We start from the raw sequence: 24932 nt of genomic DNA, 5'->3' as shown, positions 1-24932 counted from the left end.
CTTAAAGAGGAGGTTTGGAGCAAGAGATCTGATTTTTTCAGTCTTATATAATAAAACTATAACTTGCTAAGTTTGTTCAGTATTTCATTTATACCATCTTCATTGAATTCCTGATACATGTATAAATTTCCATTTAGTCACCACTATTTTCTTCATACCATTGTTATGAAACTGCCAAAAAAAAAAAAAAAAAAAAACCGAGAGATTCCTCCAAAGCATGTAATCAAACAGACATTGTTTACATTTTTGTCCTGATTTATAGAACCTATACATCAGTTAATACCCACTTGCTTCCTTTCTCAGCATTTTAGTCATGAAACAAAAATTTTGAGTACAAAATGACACTGAAGAAATTTTATGATTAGGTACAGAACTCATCAGACAGATTTTTGGCTCTTGAATAGCAATTCTTGTCAGAAGCACACTTCTCTACAAAACCTGACTCTTGTCTTCTTTACTTTAGATCAGATAAAATGACATGTTGAGTTTCAGTTTGTTAACTGTTTTTATTGTAGGGAGTCATTCAGGAGCTGAAGATTTATGCAGATCCAGCGGAGGCAGAGAATTTTGATTGTGAAGACCAGGTACAGGATCACAGATCAAGATTCAACACTATATGATTTATGTTCTGAATCAGGAAAATTACAGGAATTTAGTTTTAGAATTAAATAAAACAAGTGGCAAAATATTACTGAAGGTTCACAGGAGGGAATTCTAAAGCTATGTCTATTGTAACTCTAGTGACATTAGAAGTAAATTTCAGATGATCAAGCTTAAAAATTGCTGCTTAGTGACATGTCATTGACATTTTTATAGGTTTATTAAGTAAAAATGAATGCATTTTTCATTTTTACAGTTATATGGTAGTGGATCTTCAGGTTCAGGGACAACAGATGCACCAGAAATTATCCCACCTATCATAACTCCTGTAAGTAAAGGTCAAAGAGTCAGAGGTTCAGATACCTGAACATTTACTGTATATGTTTACAAAACTGTGGTAATAATATTGGAGTAATGATTATTTCAAATAAGCATTATGTAATACAAGTACATGTATCATTAACAAGCTATATATATGTACATTTTAAATAGGCATGCAATAACTTCATTGAAATGTGAAGTTATAGAGTAGCGCAGCAATATATAAGTGAAAATATAAACAATGCGAGAATTGAAAAATACTACACAATACGGCCTGTGAGTGTGAGATTTTCAATGGTTGTGATGTTTTATCGTTGCCTCTGCTCTACAAAGTAAATTCATTCCTGTCATATGTGACTTTGACAAGAATAAGAAGTGTGGAATTCTTGTCTTGGTATAACTTTGTAACCAAGAAACTTCATAGGCTCATACCTAATGGAAAGGTAGTTTGTGACCAGTAATGTGCCTTGGCCTAGTACTGAGGTAAATTTGGATAAGGTCAAGGTTACAGGTTATTAAAGTATTAAATTATTGTTTTTGTCACAACTTTGAAGTAGATAAACTGTAAAAGCTTATATTTGAGACCAAGGGTGCTTGTAATTCAAGGGAACATCTTGACCCTAACCCAGGGTAATTTGGACAAGGTCAAGGTCACTGGTTTTGGAAGTATAAAATTCTTGCCATAGCCACAAGTTCGATGAGGAAAAAAATTTAGAATATTCAACTTCTTCTCAAGAACCATTGGGCCAATTTGACCAAACTTGCCACAAAGCATCTTTGGATGAAGGGGATTCAAGTTTATTCAAATAAAGGGCCACACCCCATTTCAAGGGGAGATAATTAAGAATTAGTGAAAATTTGGTGTCATCTTTCAAAAATCTTCTTCTCAAGAACCATTAAGCCAGAAAAGTTGAAATTTATGGGAAACCTTCATGACATAGTGTAGATTCGATTTTGTTCAAAACATGACCCCCGAGGGTAGGATGGGGCCACAATAGGGGATCAAAATTTTACATAGGAATACATAGGAAATTTTTTTTAAAAAAAATCTTCTTCTCAAGAACAACAAAGCTGTGATCAGTCATATTGATATGGAAGCATCATCAGGTAGTGTAGATTCAAAATTGCTCAAATCATGACCCCTGAGGGTAGGGTGGGGTCACAATGGGGGATCAAAGTTTTACATAGGAATATATAGGAAAAATTTTTAAAAATCTTATTCTCAAGAACAGCAAAGCCATGATTAGTCTAATTGATATGGTAGCATACTCAGGTAGTGTAGATTCAAGTTCGTTCAAATGATGACCCCTGGGGGTAGGGTCAGTCCACAATGGGAGATCAAAGTTTTACAAAAGAATATATGAAAAAAATCTTCTTCTCAAGAACAGCAAAGCCATGATTAGTCATATTGACATAGGAACATACTCAGGTAGTATAGGTTCAAGTTTGTTCAAATCATGACCCCCAGGGGTAGGATGGGGCCACAATGGGGGATCAAAGTTTTACATAAGAATATACAGGAAAAAATCTTCTCATGAACAGAAAAGCCATGTTTAGTCTTATTGATATGGGAGCATCCTCAGGTAGTGAAGATTCAAGTTTGTACAAATGATGACCCCTGGGGATAGGGAGGGGCCACAATGGGGGATCAAATTTTTGCTAAGGAATATACAAGAATAGCAAAGCCCTTTGTTATAATGATGTGGAAGCATCCTCAGATAGTTTAAAATTCAAGCCCCCCCCCCCCCCCCATGTAAACTTTTCAATACTGAACTGATTTGTGCTTTTTCCTAGCCAATGTGCTCAGGTGAGCGATGTGGCCCATGAGCCTCTTGTTGTAGTCATTTTGAAAACTGTAGCATACATCTATTGACCATTGGGGTCATAAATTCTCCGTGATGATTTAATTTTTTTTCAGCCCCCACCTTCAGTTATCAAGGGAGAAAAGGGTGAGCGTGGGGATAGGGGTTTTAAAGGAGAAAAGGGAGATCAGGGATTACCTGGCAATGCCTCAGAACCTGCAGGTGCTGGACAGAAAGGTAAGCAGGAAGCATTAAATAGGTCACTGAGTTAATCTGGTGACTGTTTGCCACTTGGTCTGTTTCTTAAGAAACAATTTGTCAAATTAGAATTAAGGTATTTTTAAGTGGTATAGATAAACAGTGAATCAGTACTTTTTTGTATGATGGCCATTTGGACTGAGATTGTACCGTAACAGGGGTTTATAGTATTACAAAATGTTTCCCTCTTAACTTTTGTATATTTTCTATTGGGGGAATTCAATTGCAAGTAGAAAAAGTTATTAAATTCATTAATGTCATCTTGTGAAAATTTTTCTCGTATCTACATGTAGTTTCCTGAGAGGTAAAGAGACTCAAAAGAGAAATAAAATCTATCTTACACCTTAGGTGAGAAGGGAGAACCTGGATTGCAAGGTCCTAGGGGAGATGTTGGTTTACCTGGTGCTGATGGTGCAGAGGGACCTGCTGGTGAAATAGGACTTCCAGGCAGGGATGGAGAACCAGGCCAAAAGGGTGAACCAGGGGAAGCAGGCAGACCAGTAAGCTTATGTTATTAGACTTCTAAAACAAATGTTATTTTGCTGTCTCTGTGATTGGACCAAATAATGTATTTAGCATGTTTATAACAAATATGGTTATCATGTAGTGAATCTATCAAATTGATTATGAGAAAGTTCTCTTTTTTCATTGCCCCAATAGTTAAACTGAAAAATCTTTTTGCAGTTTACAATAACAGAGGGCAACTCTTGTCGATTCTTTCAAAATAACTAATAACAGGTTTTTGTGTACGTTTTTGTTTGGTTTCATTGCATTATAAATAATGGGTAATTTTGTTTTCCTGTGAAGTGAAGAATTGGACTTTTACCAGTAATTAACTCAAAATATATCTCTAAAGATTGATTTTGAATTTGTACATTATCTCTCCTGCTTTATTATTATCTATGTCCTCTCCCTTGAAGGAGGAGAGATAATATTAGTGTCTATCCTTACAAGAAGAGACATATTAATTTAAAAAGTTCCAAATACATGTATGTTGTTAACCATTGCACAAGATATTTTATTTTTACATTGTTTCACTGACATGTCAAGAAGATCATAATGAACTGCCTTATAATTGGGAAGGGGAGAGACATATCTGTTTTTATATTAGGAAAAAAAAATTTCTTATATTTTGATACTCTTAGGGAGTCCCAGGAATTGGTGTACAGGGACCTAAAGGAGATCCCGGGGCACCTGCTGTCATCAACATGAAGGATATCACAGATTACATTGAAACCCGACTTCCAGGGTCAGGAAGCAATGGGGAGAAAGGAGAGAAGGGAGACAGAGGTGAAAAGGGGGATATGGGTCTGCGAGGGGATACTGGACTTCCTGGGTTACCTGGTAGTGATGGCTTGCTTGGACCAATGGGACCCAATGGTCTTAAGGTGTGGACTTTGAATTATGATACATGTACATGTACTTGGATATTTGAGAGAAAGTTGTTTAAACTATGGGATTTACTTAGTACTTAAAAATATTTTGTGACATTATCATATTTCAAAAATAATTTTTCAAAGGATGCATTTTATGTTGAAGTACTGTTGAAATATTTAGTACAGCATCATATGGCTTGACTGCAAAGCAAAAATTTTCTATAAATTGACATTGCTAATACATCAATTATACCCTCCACATCAGTACTTGCATTTAGCTCAGTTATAATTATTATCATCAAACTTCTCTTGTAAGAAAAAACGAGACTTTCAAATTTAATGTCATTCCTTGACATCTATGCTCAGTATTATATGTATTTTGTTTACTAATAATTATTTACTATTTTGTATTTGCAAATCTTTTGAATCATGAATATAATTACCAGGGTGAACCAGGTGAATCTATAGAGGGACCTCAGGGACTTCCAGGAAAAGATGGTCTCCCAGGACTGCCCGGTCAGAAAGGAGAACGAGGAGAACAAGGACTGCGTGGTCTCCCAGGAGCCCCAGGACTCCCAGGAATTGCAGAGGGATCTGGGCAGGTGGATGGAGAGCCTGGCCTACCTGGTGCACCTGGAGTCCCAGGAGAGAAGGGAGAGAGGGGAGAAACTGGACCCCAGGGTCCTAAAGGTGAAGAAAACATGGAAATCAGGATTGTGTTGTTTCTGAAAAAAATATTTTTTAATGTACAGTGTATTAACTACACCTTTATTTAACAAAGAGCAAGAGCCACGAACCATAAAAAATGGCCCTGTCTCAAAAAGTAACGGGGTTTTGTTAATTGATAGTGTAGACTTTTAGCTTTTCTTTGCCATTTTTCTTTTTTTTGATATCGATTATATTTTTTGAAAAAGAGAGTTTAAAGTATGACGGTGTTTTAAAAGAAAAATGCTAGTAGAATGTCATTTTTTTGAAACGTAACGTCGTAGGTGGAAAAATTATTTTGAGCGATTTTACATATGTAACTTTGAATTAAAACTAGTATTAATTGGGATGGACATTTATCTTACTAACAAACTTCATAATTAATTTAAGACAATTAAGAGCAGTTGGAAATTGATTTCACATCGCAGTCTTGATGGCAACTGATTGAATTTTATAGATACATGTACAGTAAAAATAATCTGTGTGACTGTCTCGGAAAGTTTTCACTCTACCTGGTCCCTATGCTATTATATTTTTTAAGAAGGAACTTTGTATTTCTATCCCTTGAACACATTTTTGTGCGATGCATCGCTCCTAGTTACATGTAAGTTACATGTAAGTATTGAGTATTGAACATCATTAAAAAACATATGACTTGCTTCAAATGACGATAGCCTGTCCAACTTAGTTTTCCGGACTTTTTCCTACACGCCTGCAAATATTAAGCTCATCTTTGGAATGCGCATCCAGGCACGAAGTTTGTTTTTCAAAGTGGGGAAGGGGGCTGTCAGAAGAAAATAGAAAGATACCTGAAATGATCTTAAAACGAATGTTTCTAAACTGTAAGGGTTGCAATGTAATTCAATAACTGGATAGAAGTAATTGCAAAACATTTTGTTTATATGGAAATAGACTTTTAATGCGAAATTCTTAGATCCTAAACTTGCGAGTATTTTAACATATAAAAGATCTAAATGATTTGGAAAAACGGAGGAAGTCAAAAGTTGGAATGACTTGTTTCTAATCCATTTACTCATTTGTAACAATAATTTGAATGTCGTTTTCGAAACAGAAACACAGAAAATTCTAGATTTATTGAAAAGGCGTGTTGCAACTTATCAGAATTGTTTATTTAGTAAACAGAACTCATCAAAACATTGTCGCCCTAAATGTTGGTTTCTTTGGAGTAATATGGAATACATTTCAAAAAAAAATATTCTTAAGAAAGATAAATCTGTTAAAAAATCACTAATTTAAGGCTAGAGCAGAAAATAAATCAGCCCTGTTCATTATTATATATTTATCAGTATTTGCTAGACCCCCCCTCCCCCCTTTCTTCTTTTGCAAAATATTCGAATATTTCTCTCCCAAATATCTTGAATTTTTGAAGATAAAAATCTGCGAAAATTATATGATTATTTTCCATGTAAAAGTACAAAAGGATCAAACATGAGCAAATACTCGTTTTTAGCATATAACTATATAGTGTAAAATACCCACTTTCGATATAATTGCACATAATGGTTTTTATGGTTGATAAAAAGAGTAGAGCTGCGTTTATATTAATTGCTGATTCCTAAGTGAAACACATGTATAGGTGTTCATTTATCCTTGTCTTATTGTCCTACAATCAGCGCAAGATTGATTTTATTCAACAAAAACTTGCTTAAAAAGGTCTTACCCGCAGAAAGAATAAGAGCTGTCCCAATATTTTCTTTTCAGTTTTCTTTATGAAATATTTTTTTCATACAAAGTGGTGGTTCCGCACAGGGCACCCCCCCCCCCCCTTCTCACTGAGGATAAAATGAGAAGATAGGAAAGTCTAAAGCAATTTTCAATTTCTAGATTGATTTCTGTTAATAAGCAATAAAGAAACTTAAATTCAAGACAAGTGATTAAACTTTAAAGATATACACGCTATAACTTGCATCAGTTAAAAATAAAGTTGGAAATTTATTTATTTTGTTTACCAAATAAAGTTACGAAAATATTGTAAATTACATAATTTGAAATGAAGGCATTATAAAGATCTCAAATTATAATTATTTATTATCCTACTAGGAAAGTAATGCTATATTTAAAGTCATGCATCATGTGACACCGTCGTTACTTTTAGATTGATAAACAAAAATGGCGTCAAGGAAACAAGGTAGGCCGTTTGGTATACAAAATAGCTTTTGACATGGATGGCATACGTTTTATGTTTAAAGATACTTATCTTTGAAAACAACCATTATTAACCATCTACTCTATAATGACAGATATTAACTTTTATTCAAAATAGTAGTCAAAATGCAACGTACCTTGTTGTCTATGATTTCCCGCAGACATGCATGTCTATATACTGTTTACGCACTTCCTTCATCAATATTCATGAATAGGCTGAATTCTTAATTGCAGATCTTGCTTAATTGTTTTGTAATTATAACGACTTATTTAGTAAAACTTTGTGGAAAGTAATTATTTTTTATTACCTTCATGTTTCTCAAATCATTTAATCATTTTCTTCCACATAAAAAATTGCGTTTATATAGCGTGTATATCTTTAAATAATTACAAGTAATTGCAAGTTTTGCTGTCATTAGTTTGTGCCCCCCTTTTTTTCAACCTCAGCTGGAAGTCTTGAATCCCCTGATAAGTCCTTTCTACATATCATAATACTAATAATTAATTAATACTAAGGAAAGAGGTACAAGTGTACAATACCAGAATAAGCTGACAATAGATTAAAAAAAAATATTTTTATTACATGTATTATCAAAAAAAAAATCTACATCGTTGGGTTTAAAATATCCAGCTATAAACAACTTACGCCCATACGTTTCAGAGAACATATTCCTGGTTTATTGTTTTGATTTTTAAACACATTTTAAGGAATCTCTCTCTCTCTTTATGAGTTTTCATGGTGCTGAATTCTTAGATAAAACAAAACCCATGCTTACAGTCGCAATGAAGAAATGGTGGCAGATAAAAAAAAAACTTAAGAGTAATTGATATGTAGCTTACTTTATTTTATTTATTTATTTTTATTCTTTATATTGTCTAAATAGATTTAAAACCAATACCCCTTCCACTAACTGACGATCAGAAGCATAAATTACTTAAATTGTGATAGTAACTATGAAATATTTGGAGCACAGTAAAAGAAGCATTAACATTTTATACTGGATTTCTAAGACATACTCTGATATTTTTTATGCATTTTTGCTCACGGGGGTGTAATTAATTGGATTATGTTTCACAAATGATAACAAAATCATTTATGTGTTATAGGTTCACATGCATCATCAATATCCTCACTTCGAATTTATTAAATGCAGACATTGAAAAATATATATGCTTTTGAAGCAGGATGGAAATTCACCCTTTTGTGTACATGCATAAGAATCATCTCAGAGGATTTTTTAAACACAGTTATTATATCGATGGCTTATATATGCTGGTACAAAATAATGTATTGTTATAGTATACGTGTATGTGTGTACCGATATCGGGTTTCGTCAAAACAATTGCACTTGATGAACCCATGCCCGTGACCTAGATTCTGTTTAGCCGAAATGTAGATGATTATTCAAATGCGTTTTTTTAATTTCTTTTTTATTATTTTCACTTTGCACAGCAAGCTATGTTTTAATTATTTCGTTTGTTGTACAATACAAAGGTACTAGCGTGATATCTTTGCACGTTTTCTATTAATTTGTTTACAATTTGAGTCATGTCTGTAAACACGCAAAATAGTATTAAAATTGTCTCAAGAATATAAAAATTAAATGAATAAAAATAAATATATGAATTAAAAAAAAATGCTTAAATATAAAATTGAAGTCTAACAACAGCTTTAAAAAGCAGCCATTGGTGGTGGTGGGTGGGGGGGGGGGGTGAAGGGTAGTAAAGAAAACAATTTGGTGTGAATTTCTGATAATTAATAATTTGATGGTATCATCCAGTTGGGCTTAAATCATACAAATAATGGCAACACTCGAGAGCATAAACATTCCAAATAGTTTAGCGCCTTTATGACGTCACAACTGACGTATTATTAGTAAGGTCATATATAATGGACCTATTCACAATAAAAACCATGTTTTTTCAGATATTTATTTCAGAAAATATTTATTCTTAAGGTGTTTTTCCACAATAAGCATTTTAAACGAACAATAGATTGCTTTTCTTGCATATTTTGTGAAATGTATAATTTTTTATTGTTGTATGAATTAAATGTTAACGATTGATTTACAAATTAGTGATTATTTGATGCATCAAAATTTAAATATAAAATCAAATTTCATATTGGCCACACCCACGAACAACAACGATAATGAGCATAAAGATTTGTATCGGCAATATCTATATCTGTGGTAAGTATAAAAGTTGTTCTTGACTGTGGCGACATCTAACTTTGGGAAAATCTGTAGAAAAATCGGCATTTTTTAAATTTTTTATCACACCGTCGCATGTTCCAACCATCGCACATGCCTAATGGCGCATTATTTAACAAAATAAGTTATGTATGGAAAACAAGTATGTTGTCCTCTAACATTTAATGTATAGTACTCTTGTTGAATCGAAACTTTATTTTTGGGAAAAACACGGGGCCAAATTTGATGGTTCGTGGCTTTAGCTCTTTAATAAATTGAAATAAAACACTTTTTTTCACTTAGTTCATTTAAATAGTTACAAGGTCAAATATGTTGACAATGTTCCTCTTATGATTTTCAGGAGAACCTGGTACATTTGATGGTGACATCAAAGATCTCATTGGACCTGCAGGACCAAGGGGAGAGGCAGGAGACCCTGGACTTCCTGTAAGTAGACCATAATTACAGGCGCTTGTTACTTGGAACATAATGATTATAATATTTAGGTGCATGGATATCATTTTCAACAACATATTAAATGTTTTGTTATAGTCATGTCTCTATAAATGTGCAACTGATGTCAATTTCTCAATTTCCATTTGCTATCATACAAAGGGAGCAGGTAAAGGATTTTACCTGAAATGTGTTTTTATTGGAAATATTACTAGTGGATAAAATACTGATTTAATTCCTGCTTTGTAAGATGTTTTTGCTTCTGGTGCATTATCATTATTTGGATTCATTCTGTTTTGGTCTGTTTCCTGTATAATGTTTATGTTGTTTTTTTTCTTGATATATTTAACAAAGTTTCAATGTTTTCCAAGGAAAGTAACTTTTCATTTTGTGTTGAATATGCAGTTTAATGTCCTTTTCATCAAACTATTAATTATTCAAATTTATTTTACAAGTGTTCTTGCCACATAATTAAGTTACCTTCATTAAAAAAGCAAAACTGAAAAAAAAAATCCTCAAAAATATATAGAGTTTTTACAAATGAGTAAAATGTTAAATAATATTTATAATTTTATTACTTTCCAGGGAATGCCAGGACCAGCTGGAATACCGGGGAAAGAAGGTCCTGCTGGACCGCGAGGTCAAAAGGTACATTTTGAACTCACAGTAGCATAATCACTGTTACAAATGTTACATTGCTCTGTATCAGTGAGTAACTATTTATGATGAGAATGTGTAAAACTAATACAATTATGTATAAATATTTTGTTTTTAGTAATATTTTTATGAAATCTAATTTGGATAAATTATCAAAAATTTTATAAAACAAAAGGTATTCAATAATAGTAAATTTTGTGAGATGACTTGCTTGTTTGCTTTCAGGGGGATATGGGCGAACCAGGGACAGACGGACGAGATGGACAGACAGGACCAGAGGGACCAACTGGTCCAGCTGGTGCTATTGGACCCCGGGGACTGCCAGGTGCCCCTGGAGCCCCGGGGGTACCAGGTTTGCCTGGACTCCAAGGACCCCCTGGAACATGTTCGTCTTCTCCCATTCGTGGGGATATGACAGGGCTTGGTGATGATCTGGTTAGTCTATTGTTGATTCATGAACTAACAAAATACATCTTTAGTCATTGCTGAAAATTTTCAGTGCAGAAGTTTATTGATAATTGTGGCAATTTTAAGGAGGAAATTAAATTTTTGTTGAAAATGTCTTCATAAAAAATTCCAGTATCAGCAGCTGCTTCTATCTGTTAAAATGTCAAGTTTTGTATTCTTTTTTATAACAAACCCTGCCTTCAAGCAAATTAATCTTTACTTACCATTATATATAAATCTCCAGGAATTCTCTGGATCTGGGGATGGGTGTGGAGGAGACTGTACCTGTACTGGGACACCAGGACGAGATGGAATCAATGGCACAATGGGACCCAGAGGTTTACCTGGGCCCCCAGGAGCTAGAGGAGAGAAAGGAGAGAGGGGACTTCAAGGTCCAGAAGGAAAGGAGGGACCTGCAGGCAAAAGAGGGGAACCAGGTCCCACGGTATGTACAGGATAATCTTCTCTTTTCATATCCATAAGATATTAATGTTTCATCATTATTTTGTAAGAACATTAAATTGATTTTAAAAAATAAAGCAAGAAAATTTGGTGTGAAATAAAGTTATCTTTAGAGCAAAAGGATGGTTTTAAAGAAATCACTAAGATTATCCTTAGAAGAATACAGTAAAACATGCTTATAGCGAACATGCTTACTATGAACAGACACTAACTGCGAAGTGATTTTTATTCCCCGTGGCTGTTAAATAGCGTGAACTTAATGGATATAACAAATTACATTTATTACTAAGCAAAATCATCTGTCCCTTGCACTTGGTTATAAGCATGTCAATAAGATTGTTTGCATATGCATTCAAATGATCATACTCTTACCAGCACTTGTTCTTAAAAGACTACTAAATATTAAAGGGAATCATGTTTAGTTAAGCTGTGGACTTGATGTGACGTAGATTTAGAGCTTATTGTTTAATTTTGTTTACCAGGGAGAACCTGGACGTGTAGGGCCACAGGGGCCACAGGGTGAGACAGGTGCAATGGGATCCCCTGGTTTGCCAGGTGTAGCAGGTGAACCTGGCCTCCCAGGACTACAGGGACCAAAGGTTAATATTCCTAATAAATGTTCAGTTAACATAACAATTCACTTGTATATAGTCATAAACAAAGTCAAAAATTTCTTACACAATTATGGATTGCCAGACCTACTTGTAGAATTCTTTAAATTATTTCAGAAGTAAAGATTGTTAAAATCTTCCATTACATAGGGTCAAAAGGGAGAGCAGGGTGTTGGTGTTGCAGGTAAAGATGGAAAAGATGGGGTAGAGGGATCCCCAGGGCCTCCTGGACCCCCAGGACCTCCTGGACCAGCCATCAGTGTAGTAGAGCCCGGGTCAGGGGGAGTAGAAGGTGTAGATGGATTACCTGGTCAAAAGGTAAGAACACCTTTGATTTAAAAATGATGAGGATGGTTGGCTTGAATATGAGAGTTTCCAGACTTTTTACATATGGTTAAACTGTAAACCAACTCTTTATTCACGACAACTTTTATTTGCAACATGTCAATTTGAAAGCTTTCCACAACAACAAATTTCTGCAACGAAGGTATTATTCTTCAGAAATACACAAACAAAATATTTGCCTGTGTGTTTCCTTAAATGATGATATTAACGAAATTGACATTCAATTTCTGATGACTTGAAGTTAGTTACGTGATCAGACTTTCTTGGTTATGGAAAGCAAACTGCACAAGACAATGGGAAAGTCTAGACTGTGACATCACATATGATGTTGTACATGTACTTGTATGTTTGTTGCATTTCTATTACAGCATCTAAAAAGTGCAAGTTTTTCTTTGTAACACAAACCAAAATAGAAATTTAAATATAAGAAATAAAATATCATTTTTTAGAGTTTCATTAGGATACAATATGAAGTTGGTACATGATCAAATAATGCCCTTTGGGAATTGTGGGATTTGATCATGTGACCAGCTTCATGTGATTTCCCAATCTGCATATAGTTTACATCTCCCAACTTATTTGATACTCAAGAGCATGCTCTTTAAGTACGATCAATTTTTAAACTGAAGCAGGCTACTGACAAATAAGTTGATGTTACAGGGATTTCAACAACCACATTTAAAGTCATTTTGTGAATTATGTGGTTGTTCTAATGACCTTGTTAGCAAGTATAACCTATCATTGGGTCATATTTTGGCTGACGTTTTTCAAACCAATTTTTAGGGCCTTTGTTTTTATTCCCCTACCGGTGAAACCGGAGGGGACTATAGGCTTCCTCTGAGTCTGTCTGTCTGTCAGTCTGTCCCACTTGGTTTTCCGCACTTTTTTTCTAAATTCTTGGAGTTATTGAGCTGATTTTTGGTTTGTAAGTGTATATTAATAAGTTGCAGATCAAGTTTGAATTTCGTTCCGCTTCATTGATTTTGGAGGGAATTACGGCCTTTTTAATTTTTTAGGGTTTTCCGCACTTTTTTTCTAAACGCTTTCAGATATTGAGCTGATTTTTGGTATGTGAGTGTATCTTGATGAGTTACAGATCAAGTTTGCATTATGTTCCACTTCAATGATTTTTTGACGGAATTACAGCATTTTTAATTTTTAATGAGAACCAGATTACACTTGCCGGTAGGGGACTAGTATTGCTAATGCAATACTCTCAGAATGCTTGTTATACTAAATTTGTCTATGGAATATTCTGTCAACTGATCAATACATAGATCTCATGGCAGGTGTGACCGGTCAACAGGGATGCTTACTCCTCCTTGGCACCTGATCCCACCTCTGGAGTTTCCAGGAGTCTGTTTTTTATGCCCTGTTCACAGATCTGTATTGTTTGTGCATTTTTTGAGATCGATCACTGTTTGTTATCTCCACCTTTTTCATTCCTCTTAATAGTTCATGGCGAGAAATATTCACTGCGAAAAGAAAGTAGTGTAACTCGTAGTGATGTACCGATTAATCGATTATCTAATCAAAATGGTCCCCGATTATAGATAATCGATTATAATTTTGATAATCGATTACTCAAAATATTAGTTAAAAGCAAATTATTCCTTTGAATTTTGATTCATTCTTCTTTGAATTTAACTAAATCCTAAATAATAATCTAATAAATGAACCCAATGATACAAAATATTTCAAAAATGTATTCTAGATATCACTCTAGAATTTCTAACCAATTTATTCTTCATTCAAAAATGAACAAATATAATATTTGAAATTGATCGATTTTTAACCGATTATAGTGCATCCAATTATTCCGATAATGGATTATGAAAAAAAATCCCATCACTAGTAACTTGTGAATATTTCTTGCAATCAAATAAAACTTGGTTTAAGTAATAAACCTCGCAGGGATAGTGATAACTTTTTCATAGTGTCAAAAGGACATTTTGGCCAGGTAATATCGTATTATTACGTGGTATGTGCCAGTGGGTGACAGACTGTGACTTTAGAAGAGGTGTGTATTCACTAAAATTAGTTGCATTCAGCAAAAATTCAAAAAATAATGAGTGTGTGTCTGAGAATATGGAGGTAAAAATTGTAGGCAGTCATGCCTGCTTTTAGGCCCAATCCATGCAATGAATAAAATATTTTGATGATCAAATAATTCCTGGTTTTAATTGAGTTTGATAGGATGTATTGAAATTTGTAGGGAGAGAAGGGAGACACTGGTCTTCAGGGAGCACCTGGCACACCGGGATTACCTGGTAAAGATGGAGAAAAGGGTGACAAAGGTGATAGGGGAGACAAGGGGTCCGTGGGAGACACTGGAATTCAAGGACTTATTGTAAGTAAATTATAAGTATTAAGACTTCAGTATGCTGTTTCAATAATACAATTTCCTATACATATTGAAATGTTTGGATGCATTAATATCCTAATGATGCAAACTATGTCTGCTTTCTTCAGGGTCCAAAAGGTGATAGAGGTGACACAGGGCCTGTTGGACCAGCTGGACCTCCTGGACTACCGGGAGATGGGGGAAGTGGAAAGCCTCTGGTGGTATGATATTGGCATTGACTGGTTGTGATTGAATTTTTTAAAAATATTTTTGAGCTGCAGATGATTCATACAGTTTACACTAGACTTAATAGAATAATCAGCTATCAGATACCATTAAAGCACAGTGAATTTTGTTAATTATTTTTAGGGTCTGAAAGGAGAACCAGGGGTCCCAGGTCAACCAGGACTCCCAGGTCCAGTTGGACCACGTGGTCTTCCAGGCCGTAAAGGAGACATTGGAATGCCAGGAATACCAGTTAGTATAGGCCAGCATTAGCAATCTAAGACTGTTTGCTCCCTAGTGATTGTTACTGATGTCAATTAAATTACTAAAGTGATAAACAAGTCTTGTATAAACTGTTGCAAGAGGAGGAGTAGACAATTTTTTTATGCATTTTCACAAAATGTAAAATGGAAAACTTTATAAGAAACATCTTTATTCTACTTTTAATTTGAAAAAATTGCTATGGAAAAAAGTTCTTGCTTTCCTCTTAAGATGACATATTTTATTAGGAGTATAATAATTTTAGGGCCGTAGAGGTTTCCGCGGAAGGAAAGGTGACAGAGGATTTGGACCTCGAGGGTTCAAGGGAGATAAGGGAGACATTGGCCCTCCTGGTCCCCCTGGAACTGGTTTAGGTCCAAGTGGAGAAATCATTCGTGGAGCTAAGGTATGTTCAACTGCAAGGGTTCTATTGCAAAATATTGGAATTTCTTATGTACATGTATTTTTGTGATTTAATGCTGGAAACTTTCTTACTATAGGGAGATCGTGGAGAGAGAGGTTTACCAGGCATTCCTGGAACAGGAGTACCAGGTATTTTATCATCCACTTCACAAGAGCAGTACTTTTTAAAATAAATTATTTTAAAAATCAAATATTCAGGAGTTAGTTTTCAATTATTTTTTGTGCTGTTTGTAACTCGTAATGCTTGTAAATTGCTGCAATTGCATGTTAATCTGAAAATTTTCGCAAGATTTATTCATTAAAGTCTTAATTTTTAATATGATAGGAGAAAGAGGTTTCCCTGGACAACCAGGCCCCAGTGGCTTCCCTGGACAACGGGTATGAGCCGTAACGTATAATAAGTTCTTTGTAACAGTTTACCAATTTAGTAGTTGTCAGTCAACCTTCTCATTTGTCGGCATGAGTTCCATCTCGGAGTTTTAGGGACCAATAAATTAAGTATTTTTGAGGAGATTTCGATTCCTATTTGTTTTAAAATTTTAGTGTCAAAAAGTGAATTCTGGGAAATGTAGACTTCCTGATATTGATATTGATATTTAGAAAATTTTACTAAATCATGTGCTGTCTGTGGGTACTGGGAATTCAACACTTCATGTAATTGATCAGTGGAAAGTGTAAATGTTCCACAGAAAAAGGAAATTGTTAATGTTGAAGTTTCTGAGTCTTTTTGGGACTATAAAATGACATAATAACTAAATGTTTATTGGAGATTCTAGTTTTTACTGAACATGAGATAATTCTTTCTCTCAGGGCCAGAAGGGTGACAAAGGTGATCCAGGAAGAAAGGGAGATCCTTCTTATATCCAGGGACCACCTGGCCCTCCTGGGCGCCCTGGAACTGGTGGAAATGGGAATGGCGGCGTAAGCATTCATTGTATTTATAGGAGAAATCTCTGTATTGTGTTTACTTTTATATCTATGACTGTAGCAAACTGAAAAATTTTCAATTGATGCATGGTTATGCATGGAAAAAAAATGAAATTAAAGTTTGTTGTCACAGATAAATTGATCATTTGTTGCCAAAATTGATTACTGTCCTCATAGTTTTATGTAGATGATATTCTGGGATCTTTGGGACACTGAATAATAATTTTGTTTGTTGTAACAGGGACTTGTAACATTTAAAGACTTTAACAACATGCTGTATGCGGCAAGAAATCTTCCCATTGGTACCATGACTTTTACCCTAAAAGAGGAAGAAGTTTATGTAAGAGTGACAGAGGGATTTAAACAACTCCAGGTAATTAAAGAATATAATAATGTAAATAGTTTTGTATTTGTGTGTCAGAAAGCTTTAATATAATGTTAAATTTAGGTGCATTTTGATTGTATTGACATTTTATGAAAAGTTTTATTTTTGCACATGTCATTCATTTTACAAATACTGTGTTCAGGGACGATTGGTCAGGGTGAGTTTTCACTGTACGCTACACAAATGAATATTTGTTGCTAATTAAAGCATTACTTAGATAATACAAAGGAAAGTGCAGAGCTTATATTGTGGTTCTGGAGTAATACTTTTTTCCAACATCTTTTTACAGTAATCTCTAGCAAATCAGACTTATATTGTAAAAGAGATAATTAAATCTTACTCATCAAAAGCATATGTTATGGATTTCTCTGGATTTAATTGATACTTATTGTTTAAATATTTTAAGAATCACAAATTGATTGTTTTAAAAAAAAAAGCATGGGCTCTCACTGGGCTTTTAACTAACTTTTAAATTATAAAGGGGACTAAAAATGCTTTCTGCAAACTATGGAGCTTTTGTCATTGCATCTTTGTTGAATTAAGGTATAAATGGTCAAAACTGCACAAAGAAGAAAATGGTACTATTAAATTTTAAAAAAGCAAAATATTGAAATACTGGTCAATTGAAATTCATCTTTTCATACAATATGATATTCATATCACATGCTTTCTATTTTGTTTGGTGATTTTGAGAGTGCACATGTATATCTAAGCATGTCATTGTTTAAAAAAATAAAGTATATCTATGATAAAACAAACTGTCTCACAGAAAATGTTTGGAGGATAAAATATGGGAAATTTTTATTTTGTCACAATCTGCTTTTGCAGCTTTTATTATAGTTTTGTAAGCAGGTGAAAACCAGTAGAGTAATTATTCTGAAGTGTGTTTTTTTTTTTGCAACCAGGTTTTTTTAAACAACTCTAAATGAATAAAATAAACAAGTATTACTATATTTCATTGTTATATGTATTACATATTCTGTAGATTTACATGTGACAGCTAGCTATGCCAAACATTAAGTTAGAAAATAAATCTAAATTCTTTGATAACACTTATTTAAGTTAAGTATTAAAATTTTTGATGACAAGATAAGTACATAAAAAATATTGTTGGTTAAAGACTCTTCTTAATTGTATATGCATGTTTTATGAAAATGTATTTCTGTTTTAGATGAGCTCCAACATCATCAGACTTCCATCAGAAAAGGTAAGTGTCATAAAATAATAATCGAAAACCTGCTTGTCATGGCAGCTTTAATAATTTTCAATGCTGAGGGCTTAATTCTAATGTTTCACATACATGTATACAGCTGAATAACTGTAAATTATCATAGAAATCATTAAAACATAATGTATTAAAGCAGGAGCTTTGAAGACTCTGTACAAAATCAATATATAATGAACTTCTAGTGACATTTCACAACTAGTTGTACTGATACTATAGATCTGATTGATCTATGTAATATTGAATATTTTTACTATTTTGCAATATATGTAATTATATTAGTATTCAATTCCATTACATTTGTGCATTTAAAAATCCTTATGGATTTGAAAAATGACAAGTATACTTATGAATCAAAATAACTGCACTCTTCTGTCTAAAAGAATAATAACCTTATCATATGATACCTTGAACCTTTAATATTTAGTGTGAAACAAAGACATTTTTCCATTCAAGTGTATAAAGAGTCAAGAAAGTGTTGTTTTTAAGACTTTGACATGAACAATCCATCTCTTCCTTCTAGCTTACAGACAAATCTACCACTACTGCTAGTTCAATCACTAGTACCTCGGTTTGTAAAAATTACCAAATTTAGTATCTATAGACACTAACAAAGGATCTTCAGATCTTTATCCCTGTTCTTACTTTATTAATATTAGTGTTTCCTCATGCAACAAAATTTATATCTTTGTCATGCTAACAAGTTTTATCAACAAAGAAACATTTTCCCTTCACGCACATAATTTTTATTTACAGAAATAGTTAACTGTAAAACACTGCAGCACTAAAAAAAATTATGAATGATTTACATGTACATGCAATTTGGGTTTTGGTAGCTTATGCAAACTTTTTTTCTTTCGGCTTATTTTTGCACAGCAGTTGTATCAGACATTTTTTTTTCAGTGCCACTTAACCAGCTTGCTAATCTAATATTTTTTTTGCGGAAATATTAAGCAAAAGGCTAAACTAATTGTGACTACTTTTCTGTGCATGCATTATCTTTAGAATTTTGTCATTTACTAAAAAAAAGAAAGATAAGTAATAAAATTAATTTTGTGCCCATGCTATGTGACAAAACATTTTTAAGATATCGTTCATGATGTGCATATTTTGGTTTATTCATTGATTTCTTCTATTTGTGTGCAGAGCATCATCATTAAAAGGATTTTTTTAAAATAAAAAAGTATACAATATTAACGTTCTAGTACATGTGTATATTTTAGGTTCAAACTTTTCATATAAAGAAACACGTTTCAGTAATTTCGTTTTTAATGTATTTTTCAGCCTGCTTCTACACCCAAGCCCATTCCTCTTCCTGGACCTGATAGTGTGATGCAGGCAGATCAGCCCAGGGTAAATATGATGGCTAAAAAAAATTATGAAAATTTAGACGTAGAAAACTATTAAATAGTTGTTTTTTAAGAATCACACTACCTTAATGACAAACACCAACTTCATGTATGCCAGTGAATATTAATGTGACTTGTTGTTTTATAGTTGTACATGTATGCCCTGAATTCTCCAAAATCTGGAAAACTCCGAGGCTTGACTGGAGCTGACTATGCTTGTTACAAGGAAGCTTACTACTCTGGAATGCATGGAAGAACTTTCAGGGCCTTCCTGGCTTCCAAGACTCAGAATCTGTATTCAATTGTGTCTGACAAAAATATTCCGATTGTCAACAAAAACGTAAGTTCTAAACATGTAATTTCAAATTATCAAAAGAACCTAGAGAATTTCTGAGAAACACAAGAAATTCAAATTTTTATCAAGAGAAATGTACATGTACATAAGTATTCTGTTGTAGAGTAAGGTAAAAAGTATGAGATTTATTTGTAGGATACAATAATCTTCAGTTCTTTCAATGAGCTGTTAAAAACTGGAGGAAGATTTAACAGAAATGTCAAGATCTACACATTTGATGGAGAGGATGTAATGTCAAGTCCAAAATGGTATGACAGTTGACAATTTGGAAAGTCTATTTCTAATATTTTCTATTAATTGTTTTTGCACATTTATACATTTATCATAGAAAAGGGGATTTTTTAAAAGAGTTTATTAGGTTTTCAGTGATATTGTTTGTTTTGATGTTGTTGTCAAAAAAAGAGGTATATAATCCATTCATTACTAGGCCAGAGAAGATGGTATGGCATGGTGCTGACAGCAATGGAAACAAGATGAACGACAAGGAATGTTCAGACTGGCGATCAGACAGCTCCAGCAGAGTAGGTTACGCAGGCTCTCTGCGAGATGGAAAGTTAGTGGACATGAATGAGTTCAGCTGTAGGAAGCAACTTGTTGTGTTGTGTATTGAGGTTTTACCAAAGACTCTGAAAAAACCTTACAAGTAATAAGTGCCATGTTTTTGTTGCTATAATTGTACAATATATATTTTTCATTCTTATAACCTTCTACAATTTTTTTAAAAACCATTTTAGCATATATTTGTAAAGAATTTAGCCACTTTCATTTCTTCGGTCAGTATTTTTATGTGTGAATTTAACTGAGAAATTTTGATTCTTTTATTTTTAATGTGGATATTAATCCAACTAGATAGCTGTGATATTACTTTGGAAGAAATTTTAATCACCCACCAAAGAATGACAACATTACAGAATATATATTAATTATTGTATCAGATTAAACAATAATGATGTAGACATTTTTTATCTAAATAGAAAAGTTAGAATTTCTAGATGTTTTTTTTTTCTTCTTAAGAAATCAGTGGCCGTAGATCCAAATTGTTCTATAGAAACGTTTTACACTGTTGTGTGCATATAGAAGTAGTTGATTCCCATAATTTACCAACACCAAATGAATGTCCTCCGATGACTCTAAACCAATAAAATATTGTAGATTATTTATGCCAGATTACTTGTACATGTACCAGTTCTGTGTCCTCATCTAATGTGTATGATGATTGATGATTGCTGAAAAAAATTTCAACCTTCAAAGCATTTATGGTAACTGTTACTAGCATATACTTATTAAGTCAAAATTGTACAATTCGGTTAGGTTTACTTTTGCCGTATAAAGATATCCAGATGTTTCATAAGTATTGTAAATAGATAAGTTTTGTTGGCCTCGAGCTATTTACTCCTGCACGTAACTTACAGTGTTTTTAATATCATGCTTGAAAATATTGTACATGCTTTGTTATTTGAATACCCAAATTCCTGAACAAAATACATGGAATATGTATTAATAAAGCTAAGTTACTTCAATAAAAAGAAAATCAGTGCTTAAATGCTCAAAAAGGTTGTATTTTGTATGAAAATCACATTTTGCATTGATTGTTTTACTCTACAAGTATTCAGTAGTATCCCATATATCATTCATTGTATTGTCAAATATGTAGACACAATATTGTGTGCCCTGGTCAAATGCAGAATGTTTGAGTTGTGTGGAAAATTTGTTTGTTTTTTTTTGTTATATAATATAATGGATAATCTTGGCTGCTGGAGAAAGTAGATTATAAGGAAGATGAAAATTATACTGAACAAAGAATAGAATTAATTGTATTTAGATTTGTTCTGAAACATCTTCTTTTTTTTTAATGATTCAAAAATTAATGAACAAAAATGATTATTGACAAATATTTGAGAGCTTTTTTATTGATTAAATATTTGTTGGGCATTTAGTTGTTGTAAATGTTTGTTTGATTTTCAGACATATGCATTTAGTTTTTAGATGCTTTGTTTATGAACAGTATTGCATTCTGAAATTTTACAATGTACCCTATATATTACAAGCATTAAAGTTGGTGTACTGTATGTCATACAAAATTGTTTCATTTTTGTTTAAATGTAAAATGCAAACATATGTAAGCTTTATCTTCATATATCCTATGTCAAAATGGTGAAAAGAAATTTCTTCAAAAATTTTAATGACCAATGAAAATGTGCATAACTTGTTAAAAAAGTAATTTCAAAATTTCTCAAATATGGAACAAGTACCTAAATACTATAAAGTTGCTTTATATAATCATATATTGCAAATTGAACAAGGTAAAAATACTAGTAGTTTGGATTTGAATTTATATTACCGGTATGAAGTATGTAAACAGATTGATACATGTACTATATTTGTAATTTTTTTTCTGTTGAAAGCCTAAATTCTGTGCCAGTGACATGTATCTCCTGCTAATCACTTCATGACAAATATACATAATAAAAGCTTTTAATAATATATAGTCTGCAGTTTCTTATGAAAAGGAGATGGAGACAGAGAGAAAATGGATGTTTGGCACATAGATTCTCAATCCTGGCCAAATCAATTCAGGTACCACTTGCTGAATTATTGCCGACTTAAGAATTCTGCAGTTGTTCTTTGAACTGATTTTAGTCATAAGCTCATTTGAGCCAAAGGCTCAAAATCTTTAAACCTACATATGTTGAACATTGTAAGATAGAAAGTCTATGGTCTTCAGAATGAATTTGATGTGTATTGTCCTGGATTTGTTATCTTAAAAGCACGTCTGGTATTGTGCCTTACTATAGTAATGTACATCCTCAATGCAAATTCAGTCACCATGTTGGTTATAGATAATTGAAATGGACTAAAAGATTAACCTGTTCATTTACCTGGAAAATGTAGGTCAGATCCAGCACCTGAAGCAAGTCTATAGTGTGAATCCCTAGATGCATCATCCATGCAAGTTTCATCACTACAGGGATTAAAGTTAATTTACTTGGGAATGAACCCACTTTAATAAATGTAGGTCAGATCCAACATACCCGGTATGTTGTGTGCATTCTAGGTGCATCTTTTATGAACAAGTTAAGCCTAAATAAGGCCTACAGCTACATTAAACATGCTTAAAAAGAATTGATGCTTACAGTGAAGTGAGTTTCATTCCCATTCATTTAACAGTATATTGTAAACTGAAGCAATATAACGAATTACGCTAATGTAACAAAGCAAAATTGTCCATCCCTGGCACTTCATTACAAGCATGTTTTACTGTTCTTGCAAATGAAACTGCTCCAAAGACTTCAGTCTGTTCACTCGTCCCGAAATCGAAGTCAGATTCAGCATCTGAAGAAAGTTTGGTAGTGTGCATCCCTAGATGCATCATCCGTGCAAATTTCATGTATGTAGGGCTAACAGTTACTTTGGAATGAACCTGCTGTAAAAACTTTGACTTGTTCACTCATCCAGAAAATGTAGTCTAGGTCAGATCATTATCAGAGCAAGTCATGCAGTGTGTATTCCTAAGATGCATCATCCATGTAAGTTTGGTCTAGGTAGGGTTTCAACCTGTTTACTCATCTGAAGAATGTAGGTCAATTTATACAACATCCAAAGCAAGTATGGTAGAGTGCATCCATAAATGCATCATCCATGCAACTTTGGTCCAGGTAAGGCTTACAAGTTATTTGGGAATGAACTTGGTCCAAAACTTGTAACCTGTTCATTCATATGGAAAATGTAGGTCAAATTCAGCATTTGCAGCCAGCCTGGTTAGTATGCATGCATCCCTAAATGCATCATCAATGAAAGTTTGGTCATTGGACTTTTAGTTACTGGAGGATGAACATGCTCCAAACCTTAAACCTGTTCACTCATCTGGAAAATGTAGGTCAGATCCAGCATCTGAAGCCAGTTATCTGGTAATGTGCATCCCTATACATGTATGCATGATCCATGCAAATCAAGTCACCATAAGTCTTATAATTACTTTGGAATGAAACCTGCTCCTTAAACTTTCACTGGCTCCAGAACCTTTAACCTGCTCCAAAAACTTTAGCCTGGTCCATCATCCAGGAAATGTAGGTCAGATCCTGCATCTGAAGCAATTCAGGTAGTGTACGTCCCATGATGCATAACACATACAAATTTTGCCCAGGTAGGGCTTATAGTTACTTGGGTATGAGACCTGCTCCCAAAACTTTTAACTGGGATGCAAAAATGCCAGAGGTGGAGCATAAGCTCATGTTGACTTTGTCAAGATGAACTAAAAATGCATCACAGTAACCTATATACATGTACTTCTGAAATTTGAGGTTTTCAGCTTAAACTCTGTGATCATGGGGGTCATCAATCTTTGAAAGTTGATGCATTTTGGTTGCTTGGGATCCATGGTCAACTCAAGTCATACTAGGTGTATACCGGTAAGCGTCTTGGGGATGTATCAATGCTAAAGAAGGTTAAGCTGAACTTCTAAACTTTTATGTCTTTTTTCTGTAAACTACTGTGAGATCATTAATTTCATGGGGGTTTAATTTTCCTTATTTTCGAGGTTTGAAGAGACCCACAAATTAATGACCAGAATGAAATGCAAAATGTCACAAGTATACATAACTACTCAATAATTCTTCATCCAAGAAGTAAACTCCCCACAAATCCAGAAAAATTTAACCCCATGAAAAAATGTGATTTTACAGTATCTTAAACTATGTACAGTAAAATTAATTTGATGTAGTCTTTCCATTAAAAGAGGAACTGACTGTAACAAACTGATTTTTGCTTGGATTTTCCATTATCCTATTCATGACAAGGAGCACATCCTTGGCACCTGATCCCACCTCTGATGTTTTTAGAAGTCTGTGTTTGCTCTGCTCCAAATTAGCATTATTTCAATCAACTTTTGAGCTTGATTACTGTTCTTTATCTTCACATTTCATTGAAAGACGGGTTTATTTAATCATCAGTTTTATTTAAATTCGTCAGGTATTAAAAAAATATATGGTCTCCAAACCATAAAAAATCTGTACTATAAATAGGTTTTATTTCTAAAAAAAAAAA

General features: G+C 33.5%; 1 protein-coding gene across 4 annotated transcripts in view; it reads left to right on the top strand.

The window, feature by feature from the left end:
- The window catches only part of LOC133197398 (collagen alpha-2(I) chain-like), a 40850-nt gene extending 18477 nt beyond the window's left edge, over positions 1-22373 (top strand). The window contains exons 3-29 of one of the 4 annotated variants that reach the window (XM_061333407.1): positions 516-584; positions 857-928; positions 2840-2960; positions 3330-3481; positions 4127-4369; positions 4804-5047; positions 9782-9867; positions 10459-10521; positions 10756-10965; positions 11222-11422; positions 11922-12038; positions 12201-12368; positions 14611-14745; positions 14868-14960; positions 15109-15216; positions 15491-15631; positions 15726-15777; positions 15974-16026; positions 16459-16569; positions 16817-16948; positions 17103-17117; positions 18132-18167; positions 18709-18756; positions 19470-19538; positions 19683-19874; positions 20025-20137; positions 20317-22373. In XM_061333407.1, the coding sequence (XP_061189391.1) occupies positions 516-584; positions 857-928; positions 2840-2960; positions 3330-3481; positions 4127-4369; positions 4804-5047; positions 9782-9867; positions 10459-10521; positions 10756-10965; positions 11222-11422; positions 11922-12038; positions 12201-12368; positions 14611-14745; positions 14868-14960; positions 15109-15216; positions 15491-15631; positions 15726-15777; positions 15974-16026; positions 16459-16569; positions 16817-16948; positions 17103-17117; positions 18132-18167; positions 18709-18756; positions 19470-19538; positions 19683-19874; positions 20025-20137; positions 20317-20536 (3264 nt within the window). In that variant the 3' untranslated portion in view covers positions 20537-22373. The remainder of the gene's footprint in view (positions 1-515; positions 585-856; positions 929-2839; positions 2961-3329; positions 3482-4126; positions 4370-4803; positions 5048-9781; positions 9868-10458; positions 10522-10755; positions 10966-11221; positions 11423-11921; positions 12039-12200; positions 12369-14610; positions 14746-14867; positions 14961-15108; positions 15217-15490; positions 15632-15725; positions 15778-15973; positions 16027-16458; positions 16570-16816; positions 16949-17102; positions 17118-18131; positions 18168-18708; positions 18757-19469; positions 19539-19682; positions 19875-20024; positions 20138-20316) is intronic. The other 3 variants (XM_061333408.1, XM_061333409.1, XM_061333410.1) reach the window with 3 other exon arrangements.
- Positions 22374-24932: the final 2559 nt, after the last annotated feature.

This window comes from Saccostrea echinata, unplaced genomic scaffold, assembly GCF_033153115.1.
Source record: "Saccostrea echinata isolate AGI-Se365-2 ecotype Australia unplaced genomic scaffold, CSIRO_AGI_Sech_v1 ptg000030l, whole genome shotgun sequence".
NCBI classification, from domain to species: Eukaryota; Metazoa; Mollusca; class Bivalvia; order Ostreida; family Ostreidae; genus Saccostrea; species Saccostrea echinata.
This window is presented reverse-complemented; position numbering and strand designations above follow the sequence as displayed.